The 18101-nt window shown below is 32.4% G+C and overlaps 1 protein-coding gene across 6 annotated transcripts in view; it reads right to left on the reverse strand.

Annotated features, from left to right (window-relative positions):
• PRKDC (protein kinase, DNA-activated, catalytic subunit) overlaps window positions 1–18101 on the reverse strand; it is a 166408-nt gene that overhangs the window by 89074 nt on the left and 59233 nt on the right. For all 6 annotated transcript variants that reach the window (XM_074277974.1, XM_074277964.1, XM_074277954.1 and 3 more), the window contains 10 exons: window positions 13391–13523; window positions 11573–11731; window positions 9618–9821; window positions 8918–9103; window positions 6776–6880; window positions 6001–6168; window positions 3800–3927; window positions 2299–2503; window positions 1246–1424; window positions 250–418 (listed from right to left, as the gene is read on the reverse strand). In XM_074277974.1, coding sequence (XP_074134075.1) covers window positions 250–418; window positions 1246–1424; window positions 2299–2503; window positions 3800–3927; window positions 6001–6168; window positions 6776–6880; window positions 8918–9103; window positions 9618–9821; window positions 11573–11731; window positions 13391–13523 — 1636 coding nt within the window. The remainder of the gene's footprint in view (window positions 1–249; window positions 419–1245; window positions 1425–2298; window positions 2504–3799; window positions 3928–6000; window positions 6169–6775; window positions 6881–8917; window positions 9104–9617; window positions 9822–11572; window positions 11732–13390; window positions 13524–18101) is intronic.

The raw sequence follows: 18101 nt of genomic DNA on the forward strand, positions 1-18101 counted from the left end.
AACTAACTAGAACAGTGAAAAATTTTTCATCAAAGCTATGTAAAACTGACAGTATTTAATTACAAGAAAATCTTTTTCAACAATACTATCTGGGCCAAAAGAGAGAAAATCAAAACTATCACAATCACATATTTAAATTCATCCACATCCATCTGGAAATACTATAGAAAGAACCTGATTATATGACATACAGTTTCAACTGGTTTAATGTAATTCCTAAAACTGACATAAAAAACAACATTAACCTACCTTCTCTGGTTTCTCAGTAAACAGAAAGCCCTGGTAAAATTTCATTTCACTGAATACACGGCAGAGAATAGCAATGGCACAGTTATATGCAGCACAATGATAAAGTCTTCTTTTCTCTAGCAACTGAGTCTCACCTGCCATATTTTCTGTAAATGCATCATAACACAATCTGTAAAACATACCCAAAGTTATAGTCAATTAATCTCCCATTTTAACCAAACACTGTGACTTAATACATCACAGCCTCAAATGTCAACAGTTTTTGATTCCATTAAAGTAATTCTCCTATATATTCAGTCAACCTGATTAATTTGATACTGCTTTGAAAAATTTTATGTAGATTTTTACACTTAATATTATTTAATTTTTTTCCAATTACATGTAAAAAGTTTTTATCATTCATTTGTAAGATTTTGAGTCCCAGATTTGTCTCCCTTCCTTTCCCAAGATAGCAAGCAATCTGATATCAGTCATACATGTAGAATTATGCTAAACATATTTCCACATTAGTCATGTTGTAAAAGAATCATAACACAAAGACAAAAAACCACAAGAAAGAAAAAAGTGAAAAAAAGCGTGGCTTCAATCTGCATTCAGATTCCAAAATTCTTTCACTGGATGTGGATAGCAAAAATATGCTATATTTGTTATGAAAACATATATCATTATATTAAATTATGTAAAATTAACACATGTTCAATATTATATCAAATTCATATTATATTACAAATAATAGTTCTAAAAGTCTGTCTCAAACCTATAGGAAAAAGAATCAGGAAAAATTAGCATAGGAAATATGATTCTTTATGAAACAAGAAGATTGAGTAAAAACATCTCTGCTTCTCACTAAGTATATCCAAGTTTACTAATAGAAAAAATGTCTACATCACAGAAAACATCAGCAATGTGCATTTTATTATCAAATATATAAATTTAATATCTCTTCATATCAACAGGACATATATAAATTATAAATGGGCTTAAATAAAAACTTACTTAATAAGTGTCTTAGTGAGTTCATTTCCTTCTACAATGGAAGAGCCATGGAAAACTTGATTAATTCTAGATTCTTTGGAGTGAACATCATCTTTTGGGAGCCGAGAATATAATACCTCAAGCATTTTATAGTAGCCCAACTTTTTGGTGACTTGAGTATCAAAAGTAGATTCACTTAACTGAAAAAATTGAACACACAAAAATGGCTTGGTCTTATATAATTTTTCTTAGTAACAAACATCTTATAAAAAGATAAATATTAATACTTCTACAATACCAGTACCTTTCTATTCCTCTTTCAGAATTTATGTGTTTATAGACAAGCATACCACTTAAAAAGCAATGCTTAATAAAATGCCAATATAAAAAAATTTTGGTGCAATTATCACATAAATAACTGATTAGCTACTTGTACCAAGGCCAAAAATTTATAGTAATGAGACATTATATAGGTAGCATCAAGAATTTCAGGGAGTCCAGGTAACTAAACCTGAGAAGCAGTATGATTTGAAAGAGTATTGGACCTGGCATGAAGGAAGACATGGGCAAATCTGGGCTCTGATATCATGTGTGTTACTGGTTTGTCATTTGTCTGATCCTCAGATTCTTCAACTATAAAATGTGAATATTTGTATTTGTACTATCTATGTCACTTGACTGAGGAAAGAAAGCATTTGCAAGCCCTAAAATACTACAGAAATAGGAGCTATTATAAAGTACATGTGGTTATGTATGAGAAGTGAAAAATGAAGGTGAAACTTCAGGTAAGTAAACCTGTTTATAATTATTTTCACTAAGTTGTACTGCACAGGGTTTCCAAGAATTGAAACAGATAATGTTAAGATTGCATTCATGTTACAGTTTGGTGTAGAAACTACAGAAATTTATCTCACACACATACCCCCCTTTACCTTACAAAATAGAGTTAGTGGGCAAAACAGAATCTGTTTCTTAACTGAAAATATTAATAATACATTGTTCTGAACAATTTTAGTCTAAGTGAACAATATTTTAAAGACATAAACAATATTTAATTTATTAAATATGTAGTACCTTTGTAAATCTGGACTTCAGTACATCAAGAGCTTCCACTATAATACTACTAAAGAATTCCCTCAGAGCAGCCAAGCTGCAATGCCACAAAAGGGTCAGGAGACAGCGATCCACAAATGCCAGGCGAGGGATGTTTGACAGATCATCTTTCTGGAACATTCTATGCACAGTGTCCAGTAGAGCTACTTGTGTGGCAGAGCTACTCCTAAGAAAAATAGCAATTTTGAGTTCTTCCTATTATCAACTACAAAGTGAACTTTATAAACTTCCAGTATAAAACTGACTAAAAGCACAATGTAGCTTGTCAATAATCTAAGAATAAGATTGTGACATCAAAGTAGTATTCAATTCACCATCATCATTCTATTATTTAGTATTCAATCTCTGAATGCCACTGTATTGAGATGAGACTGACAGGCTTACACGTATTTATGTACAGCCATCAATAAAAAAATGAAATTTAAAATACTGAATTGTGTGAACCACCATCATATTACCCTAGCACATACATGAGATTATTCTGCACCACCACCACTAGTGGGCGATGCTGCCATTTAGTGAATGGAATTTAGAAATGTTCTAACCAAAAAACAATTTTTGCTTCAATGGTTAACACAGCTGTTCATGCACATTCCATGTCTATCACTTTTCTTCTGTTTCTCATCCCTTATAGCTCTATTAGATATGCTTCCAGCAATCTTTCACATAACCTCTTTATTAATACTTTTTCTTCTCCTCCTTCCAACTCTTAAACAATTACATTAAGAAAATGTCTCACAGCCACAATCTCCAGTCCCTTTTTGAGTAGAAGTACAAGAACAAACAAATGAAATGTAACTATATCTAAAAAGCACAAGAGTTGCTATATACCTATAATCAAGGAAAAGGGAAACCAAAGTAACTACACTAAAGTAATGAAAATAATATTGTTTGGAAGTTAAGAATCTTGAAAATTGCAGACTTGAAAATCTACAGCATCAGTAGTACAGATGGAAAGTTCAGTAGTTATACAAAAGTCTTCATATATCTAAATTTTCTTTAGTTAAAAAGGACCCACATGCGAAACTTTAAAATTTCTAGTAAATTCCATTTAATTGTATTGTAATAATATTATTATTAGCAACAAATATAATAATAATAAAACCTTTCATGAAAATCCTATTGTGGCAGCTCATCACAGAATGGATGTGACCCTCCTGGGTTCTTGAAGGGTAAGCTTTACATTAATTACAGAGGAGGAAATAGTAGTATTCAAAAAATAAAATAGAATCTAAAGACTTAGAAAACATGGGTTCTGAACCCAGCTCAGTTGCTTACTAGCTGTGTGATCTCAAGGTAAGATATTTTATCTTTTTGAGTTTCCTCATCTGCAGAAAGGAAAAAAAAAATTTGCATTACACCATTTCACAGGGTTACTGTAAAAATCAGGTTTGATACAATGTATAATTTTATAAATTATAACATCTCTATATGCACCTCAAAATTTTAGAAAATGATTTACCTTCTAGAAATCCTTTGGAAAGTAGTTTGAAATAATTCTTCTATTACATGCCTCTGGTCCCGACAAAGAATTTCTGTCATGAATTGTAATAACATAGGGCTCTGGGATAATTCTAATGCATCCAGGAACTGAGAAAACAAATTTTGGTCATAATATTACTATTTACTTTTGATATGTTCATAATTAATAAAGAATTTATTTCTGGATTTTATTTTACACATTTTTCATTCATTCTTGACTATATATTTGATACTCAGACTATTTTATTATAAAGTCATGGTAGGTGAGTAAACAGATAAGAAAAAAATCAAAAACTGGCCTTTATTATACACAATTTAGGTACATAATAAACCAACATTAAGATATTCAAACAATCACTTTATTTGAATATAATATAAAACAATAAATATTTTTGAAGAACCTAAAAACAAAAAAAGAATAAAAGTTTGAAAATTATTTTACACTGACCCAGGAAAAGCATGTATATATGTATTATGTATGTTTTGGCTATGTATACATATACACATGCAAACATATGTATATATAAAAATGAAGAGTAGTTAACATAAAAATATATTTTATTGATGGGAAGTAGAGACAAACGTGCAGAATGTATGAAGTATTATACTTATATCAAGTATACTTATGTCAAGTATATAAAACAACAATTTATCTGTTACAATTTTAGAGAACTGTTTGGGATACTGTGTCCAGGAGTACCACAAATAATAACTTTATTTTTATATAAATATGAAGTCAATATGAATCAGGTAAAACTGGAATGAAGGGCTTCTTGATTTCAAGATCAATCACCAACTCCCTATATAGCAAGCTGTTTTTTTTACCATAAATTTTTTTTTAAATCAACATAAATCTATTTTTTCTCCCTCATCGTTGTTTGAGTTAATTATATTTCTTAATTTTTCAAGTTGTGTATTTTTCACAATATTATAGTTCATGTGTATTAAATTGTATTCCTAATCTTGCATTACTTCACTCTGCAACTTCATTATATCCTTACATTCATTAATCATAATTTAATTCTTCCCCAACTGTTAACAACTGTTGTTAATTTCCAGTTTTTAGCCTTATGACATAAATGTTTTATAAGTTTTTTTCCCCTCTTTCTTTGATTCCTCTGGGATATTTGCCTAACAGTATTTCACTGTATCACAGGATAGGCACAATTTACTGACTTTTGTTCAGTCCCACACTCCTCTACTAACAGTACATTAACAGTACATTATCATACCTGTTTTCTCATAGTGCCTCCAAAATATCACTTTTTAAAAATTTTGGCCAGCTTTGTCAATCTTTTAAATATTATGATTTCAACTATACCCAGAGAAGGAACACTGGGAAGTGAATGTAAATTGTTAGCACTACTGTCTATCTACCCAGGTTACTTATACCTTCGGAATCTAATACTTAATGTGCAACAAGAAAATGGTATTTACACACATATATTGTATCTAGGTTATATTGTAACACATGTAAAATGTATGGGATTACCTGTCATCGGGGGGAGGGAGTGGAGGGAGGGGAGATAATTTGGAAAAATGAATACAAGGGATAATATTATAAAAAAATAAAAAAAAATATTATGATTTCTCAGAACTGCTTTTATTTGCCTTGCTCTAATCATAATGGTTTGAAACTTTTTTCATTTAGCTACAGAATGGATTTCTACCTTAGAAAATTTCTTATTCATATTCTTTGACCATTTATCACTAGAGAAATGGTTCTGACTCTTATCAAATTCAATAAATTCCTTGAATATTTTTTAAAACACCCTTATATGAAAAATTGACTATTATTAATCTTAGTAAATGAAAAAAGGAAAAACTTTCATAAATATTGAAGCTTGGGGCACCGAGGTGGCGCAGTGGATAGAGCACCAGCCCTGAATTCAGGAGGACCTGAGTTCAAATCTGGTCTCAGACACTTAACACTTCCTAGCTGTGTGACCCTGGGCAAGTCACTTAACTCCAGGCTTGGGGGGGGGGGGGAATATTGAAGCTTGCTTTCAGAATTACTCGAACATGTAGAATTTATTTATTATTATTTTTTGAATTACAGGAGAATATCTTTTTATTTGTGACATTTGCATTAATCATTTTTATTTTTGAAAACAGGAAAGGAACTGAATAAATGGTCAACAGTCAACATTTCATATTTATACAACTGTATTCATTATTTACCTTCTTTGTGCAGTCCACATAATTGTTGTACTTCAGAGTTCCCTGGACAAATTCATGAGATGTCATTGGGAAATTAGAAGCCACAAGCTTTTCAAGAGCAAGCTTAAGGTCTTCAAGTCTTTCCCCAGTAAGATTGGTAAAGAATGGAAGAATAATCAAAGCTTGACCCTGTTAAAGAAATATCAGCAATCACAGACATATGAAATTATAGTAAAAGCAACCAATAGTCTATATTGATTAAAGTGCTATTTACTAAAGATAATTAAAATAACAGCTTGTGTAAAATGAATTATCTCAGTATAATGCTTAAGTTTCATTTTAAGGGCAAAACCTGAATCAAATCCTCAATCTTAGCTTTCCTTCTTTTAGGTCACTCACTAATTAAAATCTTGGCAAATTCACAGGAGGAAAAAAGTAAAACACATAAATACATACACACATACATCACATGCACAGTTATATATGCTGCAAAATTATATTATAAATTCAAATGATATTTTCTATTTATCCAAACAGACTTTTTGTAATTCTGTAGAGATCTATGACACTAAAGAAAGAATCAAGCCCATATATTTAGAACTAGTTCAGGAATCCAAAGTTGCCCCTGAGTGGAGTGGACCATTCCCTATCTTCCTCATATCATAGAAAAACGGCACTCAAGTGAGCAAGAAGAAAAATAGATTCCTTGAATAATCTTCACAGTTCTGTCTAAGACTGTAAGAATTTCTCTTTTTCTGTATCGTATTCATGTAAAAGAAAAAAAAACATAACTTGCCTTTAAATTCAAACCCAACTTTGGATCATCTAATAAACTGGTATATGTGGTAAAGACATCCAAGAAAGCTCCATGATTGATACTAAAAGATACAGACGAGTCTATCTGAAGGAATTAAAAATCAATAATAATAATTTGGACAGTTTCTATACTTTCCCAAAAGAATATTACTCCCCCTACATTTCCCTCATACTTTAAATTTCACAAATGGAATATAATTCTTAAGGCATTAATTGTTTTTCTAATAAGATAAAATGGGCAGAAAGTACTGTAAAAAGCAAAACTCACTTCCTAAATACAAGATTTATAACATTGTATGGAAGAATGAAAATGACAAATATTGTTGTTAACAAACCTGTTAGGTTCTTACTAAGTGCTAATGAGATAGAGATATTGGGTTTTTATTAGAGAATTTATAAATGTCCATAAGTCCATTTTCCTTTAGTCTCATCTTGTGTTAGGAAATCCAATGATTCCTGCTGGTTTTTAAAGTTCTTTAACAGTCTTCTTATTAGCCATGCTCTTTCAGTGTCAGATGTTCTTAGATTTTCTCCTTTGTTTTGAGGTCTTTCTCTTTTTCTGTCTCTCTCTGATGGACAAGGCGAATACGACTGGTTGGCACCCATCTGATTCCTTCTCCATCTGAAGAAATACAAGCAAACCCTTTCCCCACTCAATTTGCAAATTTGCAAATTGGGGTTTTAAGCAGGAGGTGTCAGAAAAATTACCACAGGGATAACTGGCTTGTGGTGGCCAAGCGTTCATAGCGAAGTGCTTTTTGATCCTGTGATGTTGGCTCTTCCTATCATTGTGAAGCAGAATTCACCAAGCGTTGGATTGTTCACCCACTAATAACCTCCCATGGAGCAGTAGGGCAAAAGCTCACTTGATCTTGATTTTCAGTATGAATACAGACCGTGAAAGCAGGGCCTCACAATCCTTCTCACCTAGTTTATTTGACACTTCCCCATTTTGCTCCTTCTTCTCTTCTTTTAGAATAGCATTTTTAAAAGCCATTTGGATTAAACTGTATCTTTGGAAATTGAGTTTACTCTGGAACCAAAGGGCAAAATGTCATAAGGGCAATTGTAGTGTTCACCTAATTGCTTTCCTACTAATTCCCTTTCATCTAGATCCAATTCTTTTTTCAGAGAAAAACAAGGACATATGACCTTCACAGTTTTTAAAAGTTCAGTAATCTCCTCCAAAATTATAATCAATCCTTGGCTTTTCATAACCTTGATAATGCTCTCCAAACATTTTCCTTGAACAGAAGGCGTTTGCCCCATTTCACTATAAGAGATTGCTGGTTTAGCCCTTAACAAGTTAAGTTCCTTATTTATCTATTAGCACGCTCACTTAATCTTTAACAAAGTTTCCTTGTTACTCGTGGTTCTGGGTCAGAGAGACTGTGATCTGGATGGGAGGCTTTTCCACTGGAATCAGGACTGTGTCTGTCCCTGTTCGGGCGCCAAATTGCGAAGGTCTGGGCTAGCTCCTCTGAAGGGCTCAGAATAAGTCCTTGTCAGGATAAGGAAAAGTCCTTGCCCCACGTTGGGTGCCAAATGTAACGTGCTGTTGTCTCCAGAAGCTGCCGATTGCTCTCTGGAGGAGATCTGCTGTGTCAACTCAAATCTCTCGGACAGATTATTCTTCCTGTAGAGAACCGTTGTCTCCAGGCAGTTGCCGTGAACTGTCGTCCAGAGAAATGACTTCCCTTCCTGCAGAGAGCCCCGTCAAGCCTGGTCTAAAGCAGAGATTGACTATCTCTGGAGTACTGCCCTCTTTATCCTCCCAGAGAATAGGCATGGGATAATGCAAGGGCTTCTGGGAAGAATCACTTCAACCAATGAACTTGCTCCTCCCAAGCACCCAAGCTCTTCCCCAGGAATTCACAAGTCAAACTACCAGGAAAGGCCGGAACTAGAAAATTGTCAAGTACCGACTTAGCACTTAGTAAAAACCCAATATCTCATTATCTCATTAGCACTTAGTAAGAACCTAACACAAACCAAAATTTTAAAATTCAATTTAATCACAACCTCATCACATTTTAAGAAACTTCAGAAAGAAATTGCTTAATACAAGTATTTTGGAGAAAGCTATAAATACAAAAGCCATTTTTAAATAACTGCAAAATACCTGTAGAATTTTAGCCATAAGAGTCAAAACTGCCATTTTGCTTTCTGGAGCAGAATCTTTAGCCCACCATGTATCAAGTTTCTTCCAGTTTTGAAGAATTGTTGCCACTAACTTCATTCCTTGCTGTTTTCGCACAGCTCGATCTCGGAAGCTCTGATCTAGCATACCATTCAAAATGGCACCCACCTGAAATGAAAAGTTTTCTTTTACCATTGCTGGATGACATAGCATCATATTCTGGATTGATAAACAAGTTATTACTAATACTCAGCCACAAAATTATACTTAGAAAGTAAGAGGTACTGTTGTTCATCATACAAAAGAAAATACAGATTTTAGGAACTGATCTTTAGTAGAGTAGGTAAGGCAAATAAATCAATAGAAATAGTCTACATTTTCATTAAAAAAAAATTTTTTTAAATCAAAACATTACTCTTGCCATAATTGGCCTCCTCAGAGCAATGCAGATTTTTTTTATACCAAAAATTTGGCATAAACTAAGTATTCTAGAAAATGAAGCATCCTGAAAAATTATGGTGTCAAAGAAAACCAAAATTTTATCAGTAGATGAAGCCTAGAAACAAACCCCTCCCTAAAAAGAGGTTTCAACCTCTATCAATAATTTTTTCTTTTTTTAAATGACATTCTGGGTAATAGTGATAATTTTTATATATAATTATTCAAAGAAAATGCTCAATACCATTTTGGCATTATCCACAGATGATTTCATAAGTTCTAATATAGCAGTATCAAGATTTTTCAGCAGTTCAGTATTGATGACTTCTGAGAATAGGCTGTAGAAATATTCTCCATGGGAGAAGTTGATTAGATTCTTCTGGGAAGTTCCTGAGAGTGGCACAGAGAGAACCACTGTATTCAACAGAAGATTCACTAGCTCTTCACACTGTGAAAAGAAAAATTAATACTTATCCTCATTTCAAAATATAATTTAGGAAAAATATCTTTAAATAGTTGATGTTCAACTGATGCTGAGTGAAATGAGCAGAACTAGGAGATTATACACTTCAAGAACAATACTATATGAGGATATATTCTGATGGAAGTAGATATCTTCAACATAGAGAAGAGCTAATCCAATTCCAATTGATCAATGATGGACAGAATCAGCTACACCAGAGAAGGAACATTGGGAAATGAGTGTAAACTGTTAGCATTTTTTGTTTTTCTCCCCAGGTTATTTTTACCTTCTGAATCCAATTCTTCCTTTGCAACAACAACAACAACAAAATTCGGTTCTGCACATATATATTGTACCTGGGATATACTATAACATATTTAATTTGTATGGGAATGCCTGCCATCTAGGGGAGGGGGTATGGAGGGAAGGAGGGGAAAAATTCAGAACAGAAGGGAGTACAAGGAATAATGTTGTAAAAAATTACCTATGCATATGTACTGTCAAAAAATGTTAATGGAAAGGGATAAATATTAGAGATACTATGAAGGTGAAATCATAAAATTTGGAAACTCCCTGGATGTGAATATGAGTGAGGAAGTAAAAAGTTGTGAGCCTGAGTGACACAGTAAAATTGTGGAGCTCCCAACAGCAATAGGAAAGTCTGAAAGAATGGAGAGTTTGGATGGTAAAAATAATGAGTTTTATTGTGGACATGTTGAGTTTGAGATGTCCACAAGAAACTCAGTTCAAGATGTCTGGAAAAAAGCAGTTGGTGATCTGGAACTTAGAAGGGAAAGGAGGACATAGATCTGTGCATCACCTAGATAGATATACACATTGAATCTATGTAAGTTGATAAGACAGGTTTAGAGGGGAAAGAAATCTGTTTATAATATAATTTTTTTCTTTCTTTTAAATAAGTTTTTAAATCTACTAAAAAACTAGCAATACTTAACAAATACTAAATTCCCTTTAAATTAATAAGCTATAGACTCATGTGCAACAAAAATAAGACATTTAAAGGTAAATTTAGAATTACTATCCTAATAGTAAAATCAACTAAAAGTTAATTTTTTTAAAATAAGAATATTTAAAAGTAAATTTGAGTTTCCTATCTTAATATATTGCTTTCATTTAAATTTAATGTGCCAAGCATGATAAATTTTGGAGGGAAGAAAGTTAAAAATAATGCAATTTTAGCTTCTAGAAAGCCATTTTAGACCTGATAGGAAAAGTAAAAAGTACCTGAGATATTTTTCTTTACCAAAAAATGTTTCCAATTTTACTAACAGAAAACAATGAAAAAGACAAAATGACTATTTATTTTTCCCTTTTCACATTTTCAAATTTTTTCATGAAAATCTATATTTCTAGTCTGGCTACCCTAAACATTACTTGAAGTTAGATAGGTCAGGTCTTGGCAAGGAGACAAAAGCATGAAGAGCAGAACATATATGCTATCAAGATTGGGGAAGCAAACAATTTAAATTAAATCATTTATAAGATGTAGTCATAGAGCTCATAACAATTAAAATTTCTCTGGTGCTTTCAGATATTCTGAAATAAACCAGAGTAATTTTTAAGTTAATAAGATGTTAATTCCTCCAGAAGTCTTTTTACCACAATGTCCCAAATACTGAATGAGGTGTTAAATTCTATTTTTAGAAACAAAAGTGAGGGGCTACATATTTCTATAACTGATACATTGAATCACAAAACTCTTTTTTATTTCCTACCAATCCTCCAAAAGCAAAGGCCAATTCCAGCAGTCCACTTGCCAATCGTTTACTACTGATTTCTAATGAGGGAAGGGCAGTCCTCTCATCTCCTGGTGCAATGCCTTTATAAACAACAGACAGGAGCTTAGTACCAATTGGATGCGGTAGGTCTGTAGCCTAGAATAGAATAGATATTCAATAACAAAATATTAAGCAACATTACAGCTATAAAACTTTTCCTAAATAATGTCTACCAAAAATAATTTTTTTAGAAATTTTGTATATAAATTATCAAAAGATAACAACATACATTTCTCAAGGGGAAAAAAAAACTAAACTATCAACAAACCAAGTAAAAAAATATCCCCATCAATAATAAGAGAAAAAAAAAATTAAACACACTAACATTCTACCTTACATCCACTAGACGGGCAAAGGAGACAGAAAACAATATTGATAATTGTTAGGAAGACTATGGAAGAACAAGCACATAAATGTAATTTGGTCCAACTGTTTTGGAAAGCAATTTGAAATTATACCCAAAAAGTCAACAAATGGTGCACATATCTTTTGACCCAAAGATATAATTATAAGAGTATACCTCAAGGAGATCAAAAAATTGAAAAAGATCTCATACCTTTTTTTCCCCCCCAGACAAAAATATTGTAAATCAAATGGATTTTCCATCAAGTAGGGAATGGTAACCAACTATGATCTAAGTGTAATGGTATACTCTTCTTATGGTACATGAATATAATGGATTATTGGGCCACAAGAAATTATGGAAAAGACAGGTGTTAAGAACTCTGTGAAGATTTGTATGAAATGACAGAGTAAAATTAGTACAATCAGAAGCCATATTTGTACAATAATGATAGTACCATAAAGAAAATAAATATAAAAGACTTAAGAACTCTAGTTAATGCACTAACCATGACTCTATAAGATTAATAACTAAACATGCCTGATACTTGCTAAGTGGAGAGGTGAACTGTAAGTGTAGAAGGAACATATGTTTTTTAGATACAATCAATATAATTTTTTTTTACTGGCCTATACTTATTACAAGGGAGGGTGCAAAGGGTAGGTAATGATAATTATACAAAATTTAAAAATGTCAATGAAACAGTTAAAAAATATAAATGAAAGCAACATGAAGTTCAGAAGGCACAAGCAAACAAGATTTAATGGTTAATCACATTAAACTTAATATACATATTAATTTTAAAATACTCATGGATTTAAGTTTGAGATACAGTCTTCTCTATGATCTTCTTCATGTATGGAACTGCTATTTAATGATGGCAAATTGACAAAAAATTAATTTGTAAAGATTTTGTATCTTGTTCTTTATGAGCAAATGAGTTTCTTTACCTTGCAAAGTGTTTTATTTGATAATGCAAACTTGGTTATATTTTCTAGGGTCAATTCTGACCTAGTTTCCTAATTCTGCATGCACACAACTATATATCTTTAAAAAAAAACTTATTAATTACTAACTTCCTAATTCTGTAAGTGAACACAGAATATTATATAGAGGATTTACAGAAATCCAACTGGAAATTTAACAATACAAATAATTTCAAAGAAAACTATCTGGCAGAAATTCAAGTTTTAAAACTTTATTTTTACTTTTAAAGAAGTTCAACTTATCTGTTTGAGAGTATACCTGTGTCATTAAAAAGATAAAAGATAATACTTTAAGCATTTTTATAACTGGAAATAGGCATTCTTCTTTATATATTAAAGTTTCTTGATGAATAGCACAAAAGAACACAAAAATTCAATACAATCAAAGCAACTTGTAAATCATTCATTTTCCATAAAAATGTTTACCTGAGACTCTACTGTAGAATGCAAAAGACCTGCTTTATGGAGTTGTTTACATGCTGACAGGAGAGAAGCCAAATTGGCTCTATCAAACCGAGCATCTGAATTATATAAATCAACAGCACAAATGACTTCAATGCTGGCCAGGTAAGAGAAGAAAAAACCAAAACAAAATTAGTTTTTAATCTCAATAAATTCTACCAATACAATTTAGAAAAATTGCTACATGAATTCATTGCTAGATTCATATTCTAGATAGAGCTAGATTACATGTAGCTAAAGTTTTGTCCATGCATCTTATTATTTATAGTTACTTTGAATTTAAGCTCTGAATTTATTAGCAAATTTAATACATTAATTGAACAGATTGAATATCTACTATATGCAAGTATTTAGTCTTATCTTAAATAATTATATAAAATATAATAAGGGTTATATAAGATACACAAAAAAATATAGTAAAAAATGCACAGGGTTTAAGTGGTAGACTTGATTTTTTTTTTTTTTTTTTTTGATCCTCATGACCTCTCTCCACAAAATAGGAATTATACAGCCCAGGATATTAAAAGTTCTGATGAGTTAACAGCAAAAAAAAGCTAATTTATTAACCCTAACTCAGTATCTCTACTCTATCCAATCACAGTTCTTGTAAAACCAAAAGCCAAAGCTTTCTAGGTTGGAATGGCAGTGAATCTCTACCACACAAGAGCTCGGACAAAAAACTGAGGAAGAGAAAGCCTTGAGGCAGGATACCTGTGAGGGGCTATGTAAACCTCCACTACACCTACAGGAAAGAATACAGAATCCAACTAAGGCTAGTACTATCAGTAGAGAAATCATTTGGGATAGAGACTAATGTTGGACAAATATGAAATAACTCAAAATGGGAGGTAGCTGACAGGCCCCCAAAGTCCAGTCCTTTGGGAAATCACAATCAAAAAGGAAGGAATTTTTGTTTTTGGTTTTTTTTCCCTGTTCTCATATGGTTTTAATTTCTTCCATTAAATTTCTTTTTTTTAAATTAATTTTATAATTATAACATTTTTTGATAGTACATATGCATAGGTAATTTTTTACAACATTATCCCTTGTACTCCCTTCTGTTCTGAATTTTTCCCCTCCTTCCCTCCACTCCCTCCCCTAGATGGCAGGCATTCCCATACAAATTAAATATGTTATAGTATATCCTAGGTACAAAATATATGTCCAGAACCGAATTTTGTTGTTGTTGTTGTTGTTGCAAAGGAAGAATTGGATTCAGAAGGTAAAAATAACCTGGGGAGAAAAACAAAAAATGCTAACAGTTTACACTCATTTCCCAATGTTCCTTCTCTGGTGTAGCTGATTCTGTCCATCATTGATCAACTGGAATTGGATTAGCTCTTCTCTATGTTGAAGATATCCACTTCCATCACAGTACATCCTTACATAGTATCATTGTTGAAGTGTATAATGATCTCCTAGTTCTGCTCGTTTCACTCAGAACCAGTTAATGTAAGTCTCTCCAAGCCTCTCTGTATTCCTCCTGTTGGTCATTTCTTACAGAACAATAATATTCCATCACATTCATATACCATAATTTACCCAACTATTCTCCAATCGATGGGCATCCATTCATTTTCCAGTTACTAGCCACTATGAAAAAGGCTGCCACAAACATTTTGGCACATACAGGTCCCTTTCCCTTCTTTAGTATTTCCTTGGGATATAAGCCCAGTAGTAGCATTGCTGGATCAAAGGGTATGCACAGTTTGATAACTTTTTGGGCATAATTCCAGATTGCTTTCCAGAATGGTTGGATTCTTTCACAACTCCACCAACAAGGGAAGTAACAAATTGGGAAAACATTTTTACAGTTAAAGGTTCTGAAAAAGGCCTCATCTCCAAAATATACAGAGAATTGACTTTAATTTATAAGAAATCAAGCCATTCCCCAATTGACAAATGGTCAAAGAATATGAACAGACAATTTTCAGATGATGAAATTGAAACTATTTCCACTCATATGAAAGTGTTCCAAATCACTATTGATCAGAGAAATGCAAATTAAGACAACTCTGAGATATCATTACACACCTGTCAGATTGGCTAAGATGACAGGAACAAATAATGATGAATGTTGGAGGGGCTGTGGGAAAACTAGGACACTGATGCATTGTTGGTGGAGTTGTGAAAGAATCCAACCATTCTGGAGAGCAATCTGGAATTATGCCCAAAAAGTTATCAAACTGTGCATACTCTTTGACCCAGCAGTGCTACTCCTGGGCTTATATCCCAAAGAGATACTAAAGAAAGGAAAGGGACCTGTATGTGCCAAAATGTTTGTGGCAGCCCTTTTTGTAGTGGATAGAAACTGGAAAATGAATGGATGTCCATCAATTGGAAAATGGTTGGGTAAATTATGGTATATGAATGTTATGGAATATTATTGTTCTGTAAGAAATGACCAACAGGAGGAATACAGAGAGGCTTGGAGAGACTTACATCAACTGATGTTAAGTGAAACGAGCAGAACCAGGAGATCATTATACACTTCAACAATGATACTGTATGAGGATGTATTCTGATGGAAGTGGATATCTTCATCATAGAGAAGAGCTAATCCAATTCTAATTGATCAGTGATGGACAGAATCAGCTACATCCAGAAAAGGAACACTGGGAAATGAGTATAAACTGTGAGCACTGTTTTGTTTTGTTTTGTTTTTCTTCCCAGATTATTTTTAGCTTCCGAATACAATCCATCCTTTGCAACAACAACAACAACAACAACAACATTCAGTTCTGCACATATATATTGTACCTAGGATATACTATAAGATATTTAATATGTATGGGAATGCCTGCTATCTAGGGGAGGGTGTGGAGGGAAGGAGGGGAAAAATTTGGAACAGAAGGGAATATAAGGGATAATGTTGTTAAAAAAAATTTACCTATGAATATGTACTGTACAAAGAAAATGTTATAATTATAAAAATTAATAAAAAGATTTAAAAAAAAAAAAAAAGGAAAACCTATGTAAAAAAAAAAAAGGCAAAAAAAAATGATTTCTAGTTCTCCTTTGGTCACAAATTCCTTCCTCCTCCACAAGTCTGAGAGGTAAACTATTCTATTTATTTATGATCTCGTTCTTTATGCCTAAATCATGGACCCATTTTGATCTTATCTTAGTATGTGGTGTTAAGTGTGGGCCCATGCCTAGTTTCTGCCATACTAATTTCTAGTTTTCCCAGCAGTTTTTGTCAAATAATGAATTCTTATCGAAAAGTTGGGATCTTTGGGTTTGTCAAATACTAGACTGCTATTTTTATTCACTATCTTGTCCTGTGAACCTAACCTATTCTACTGATCAACTAGTATATTTCTTAGCCAATACCAAATGGTTTTGGTGACTGCTGCTTTATAATATAGTTCTAGATCAGGTACAGTTAGGAAAACCTTCATTTGATTTTTTTTTCATTACTTCCCTTGAAATTCTCAACCTTTTGTTCTTCCATATGAATTTTCTTGTTATTTTTTCTAGGTCATTAAAATAGTTTCTTGGGAGTCTGATTGTATAGCACTAAATAAATAGATTAGTTTAGGGAGTATTGTCATCTTGATTATATTTGCTCGGCCTATCCAAGAGCACTTAATGTCTTTCCAATTATTTAAATCTGACTTTATTTTTGTGGCAAATGTTTTGTAATTTTGCTCATATAATTCCTGACTTTCCTTTGGTAGATATATTCCCAAACATTTTATACTATCGATCGTTATTTTGAATGGAATTTCTCTTTGTATCTCTTGCTGTTGGATTGTGTTGGTGATATATAAAAATGCTGAAGATTTATGTGGATTTATTTCGTATCCTGCAACTTTGCTAAAATTCTGAATTATTTCTAATAGCTTTTTAGCAGAGTCTTTGGGGTTCTCTAAGTATACCATCATATCATCAGGAAGGAGTTTTAAAGTGAGCAACAGGATATTAAAAGGAAAAGACTGAAATTATCAAAAAATTTTGATAGAAAAAAAACTCAGTTTAAAGTAGATAAACCAATGGAGAATATTATATGGTCTCAAGATGAGATAAGAGTGAAGATATCTGTGAGTAAATGATGCAAACACAAAGGAAAGCGACTCAACACCTGTGGAATCCTAAAGGTAGCATAGCCCCATGCCAGGATTTTCCTGAATAGCTTAGAAGAGACATAAGAATTGTAAAATTAGAATTTATGGCCAATACGGCAGAAATAATTCCTAGAATATATTACTTTAAATCTACTGGCCTCACTAAAGAAACAAAAGAGGAGACAACTGACTATAGATGAAAATATAGAGACGGGAAGGACAGTCTTGAAGAGTAAAAAGTATCAATGTTAAAAGAAAAAATGATCACCATACAAAAAAACCAAAAACAAAAACAAAAAAACCCAACAAACATAATGATCCTAAAGACAAGATCTAGAGAGACAAACTAAAGAAGAACATGACAAGTCAAAAAACCCAAATGCTAAAATGCAAGAAACAATACAAGAGAACTGCTCTCTATCCCTGTCTCCTTTTTTGTTGTTGTTTGTTTCATTAAAGCTTTTTATTTTCAAAACATATGCATGGATAATTTTTCAACATTAAAAGAACATTCATTTTAAAAACATGAATTTGTTTCAAATCATACATTAGGGAATTAGCATAAATTTTGAGCCAGCTTACATGTGACTGCTTATGCAAAAAGTACA

This window comes from Sminthopsis crassicaudata, chromosome 1, assembly GCF_048593235.1.
Source record: "Sminthopsis crassicaudata isolate SCR6 chromosome 1, ASM4859323v1, whole genome shotgun sequence".
NCBI lineage: Eukaryota > Metazoa > Chordata > Mammalia > Dasyuromorphia > Dasyuridae > Sminthopsis > Sminthopsis crassicaudata.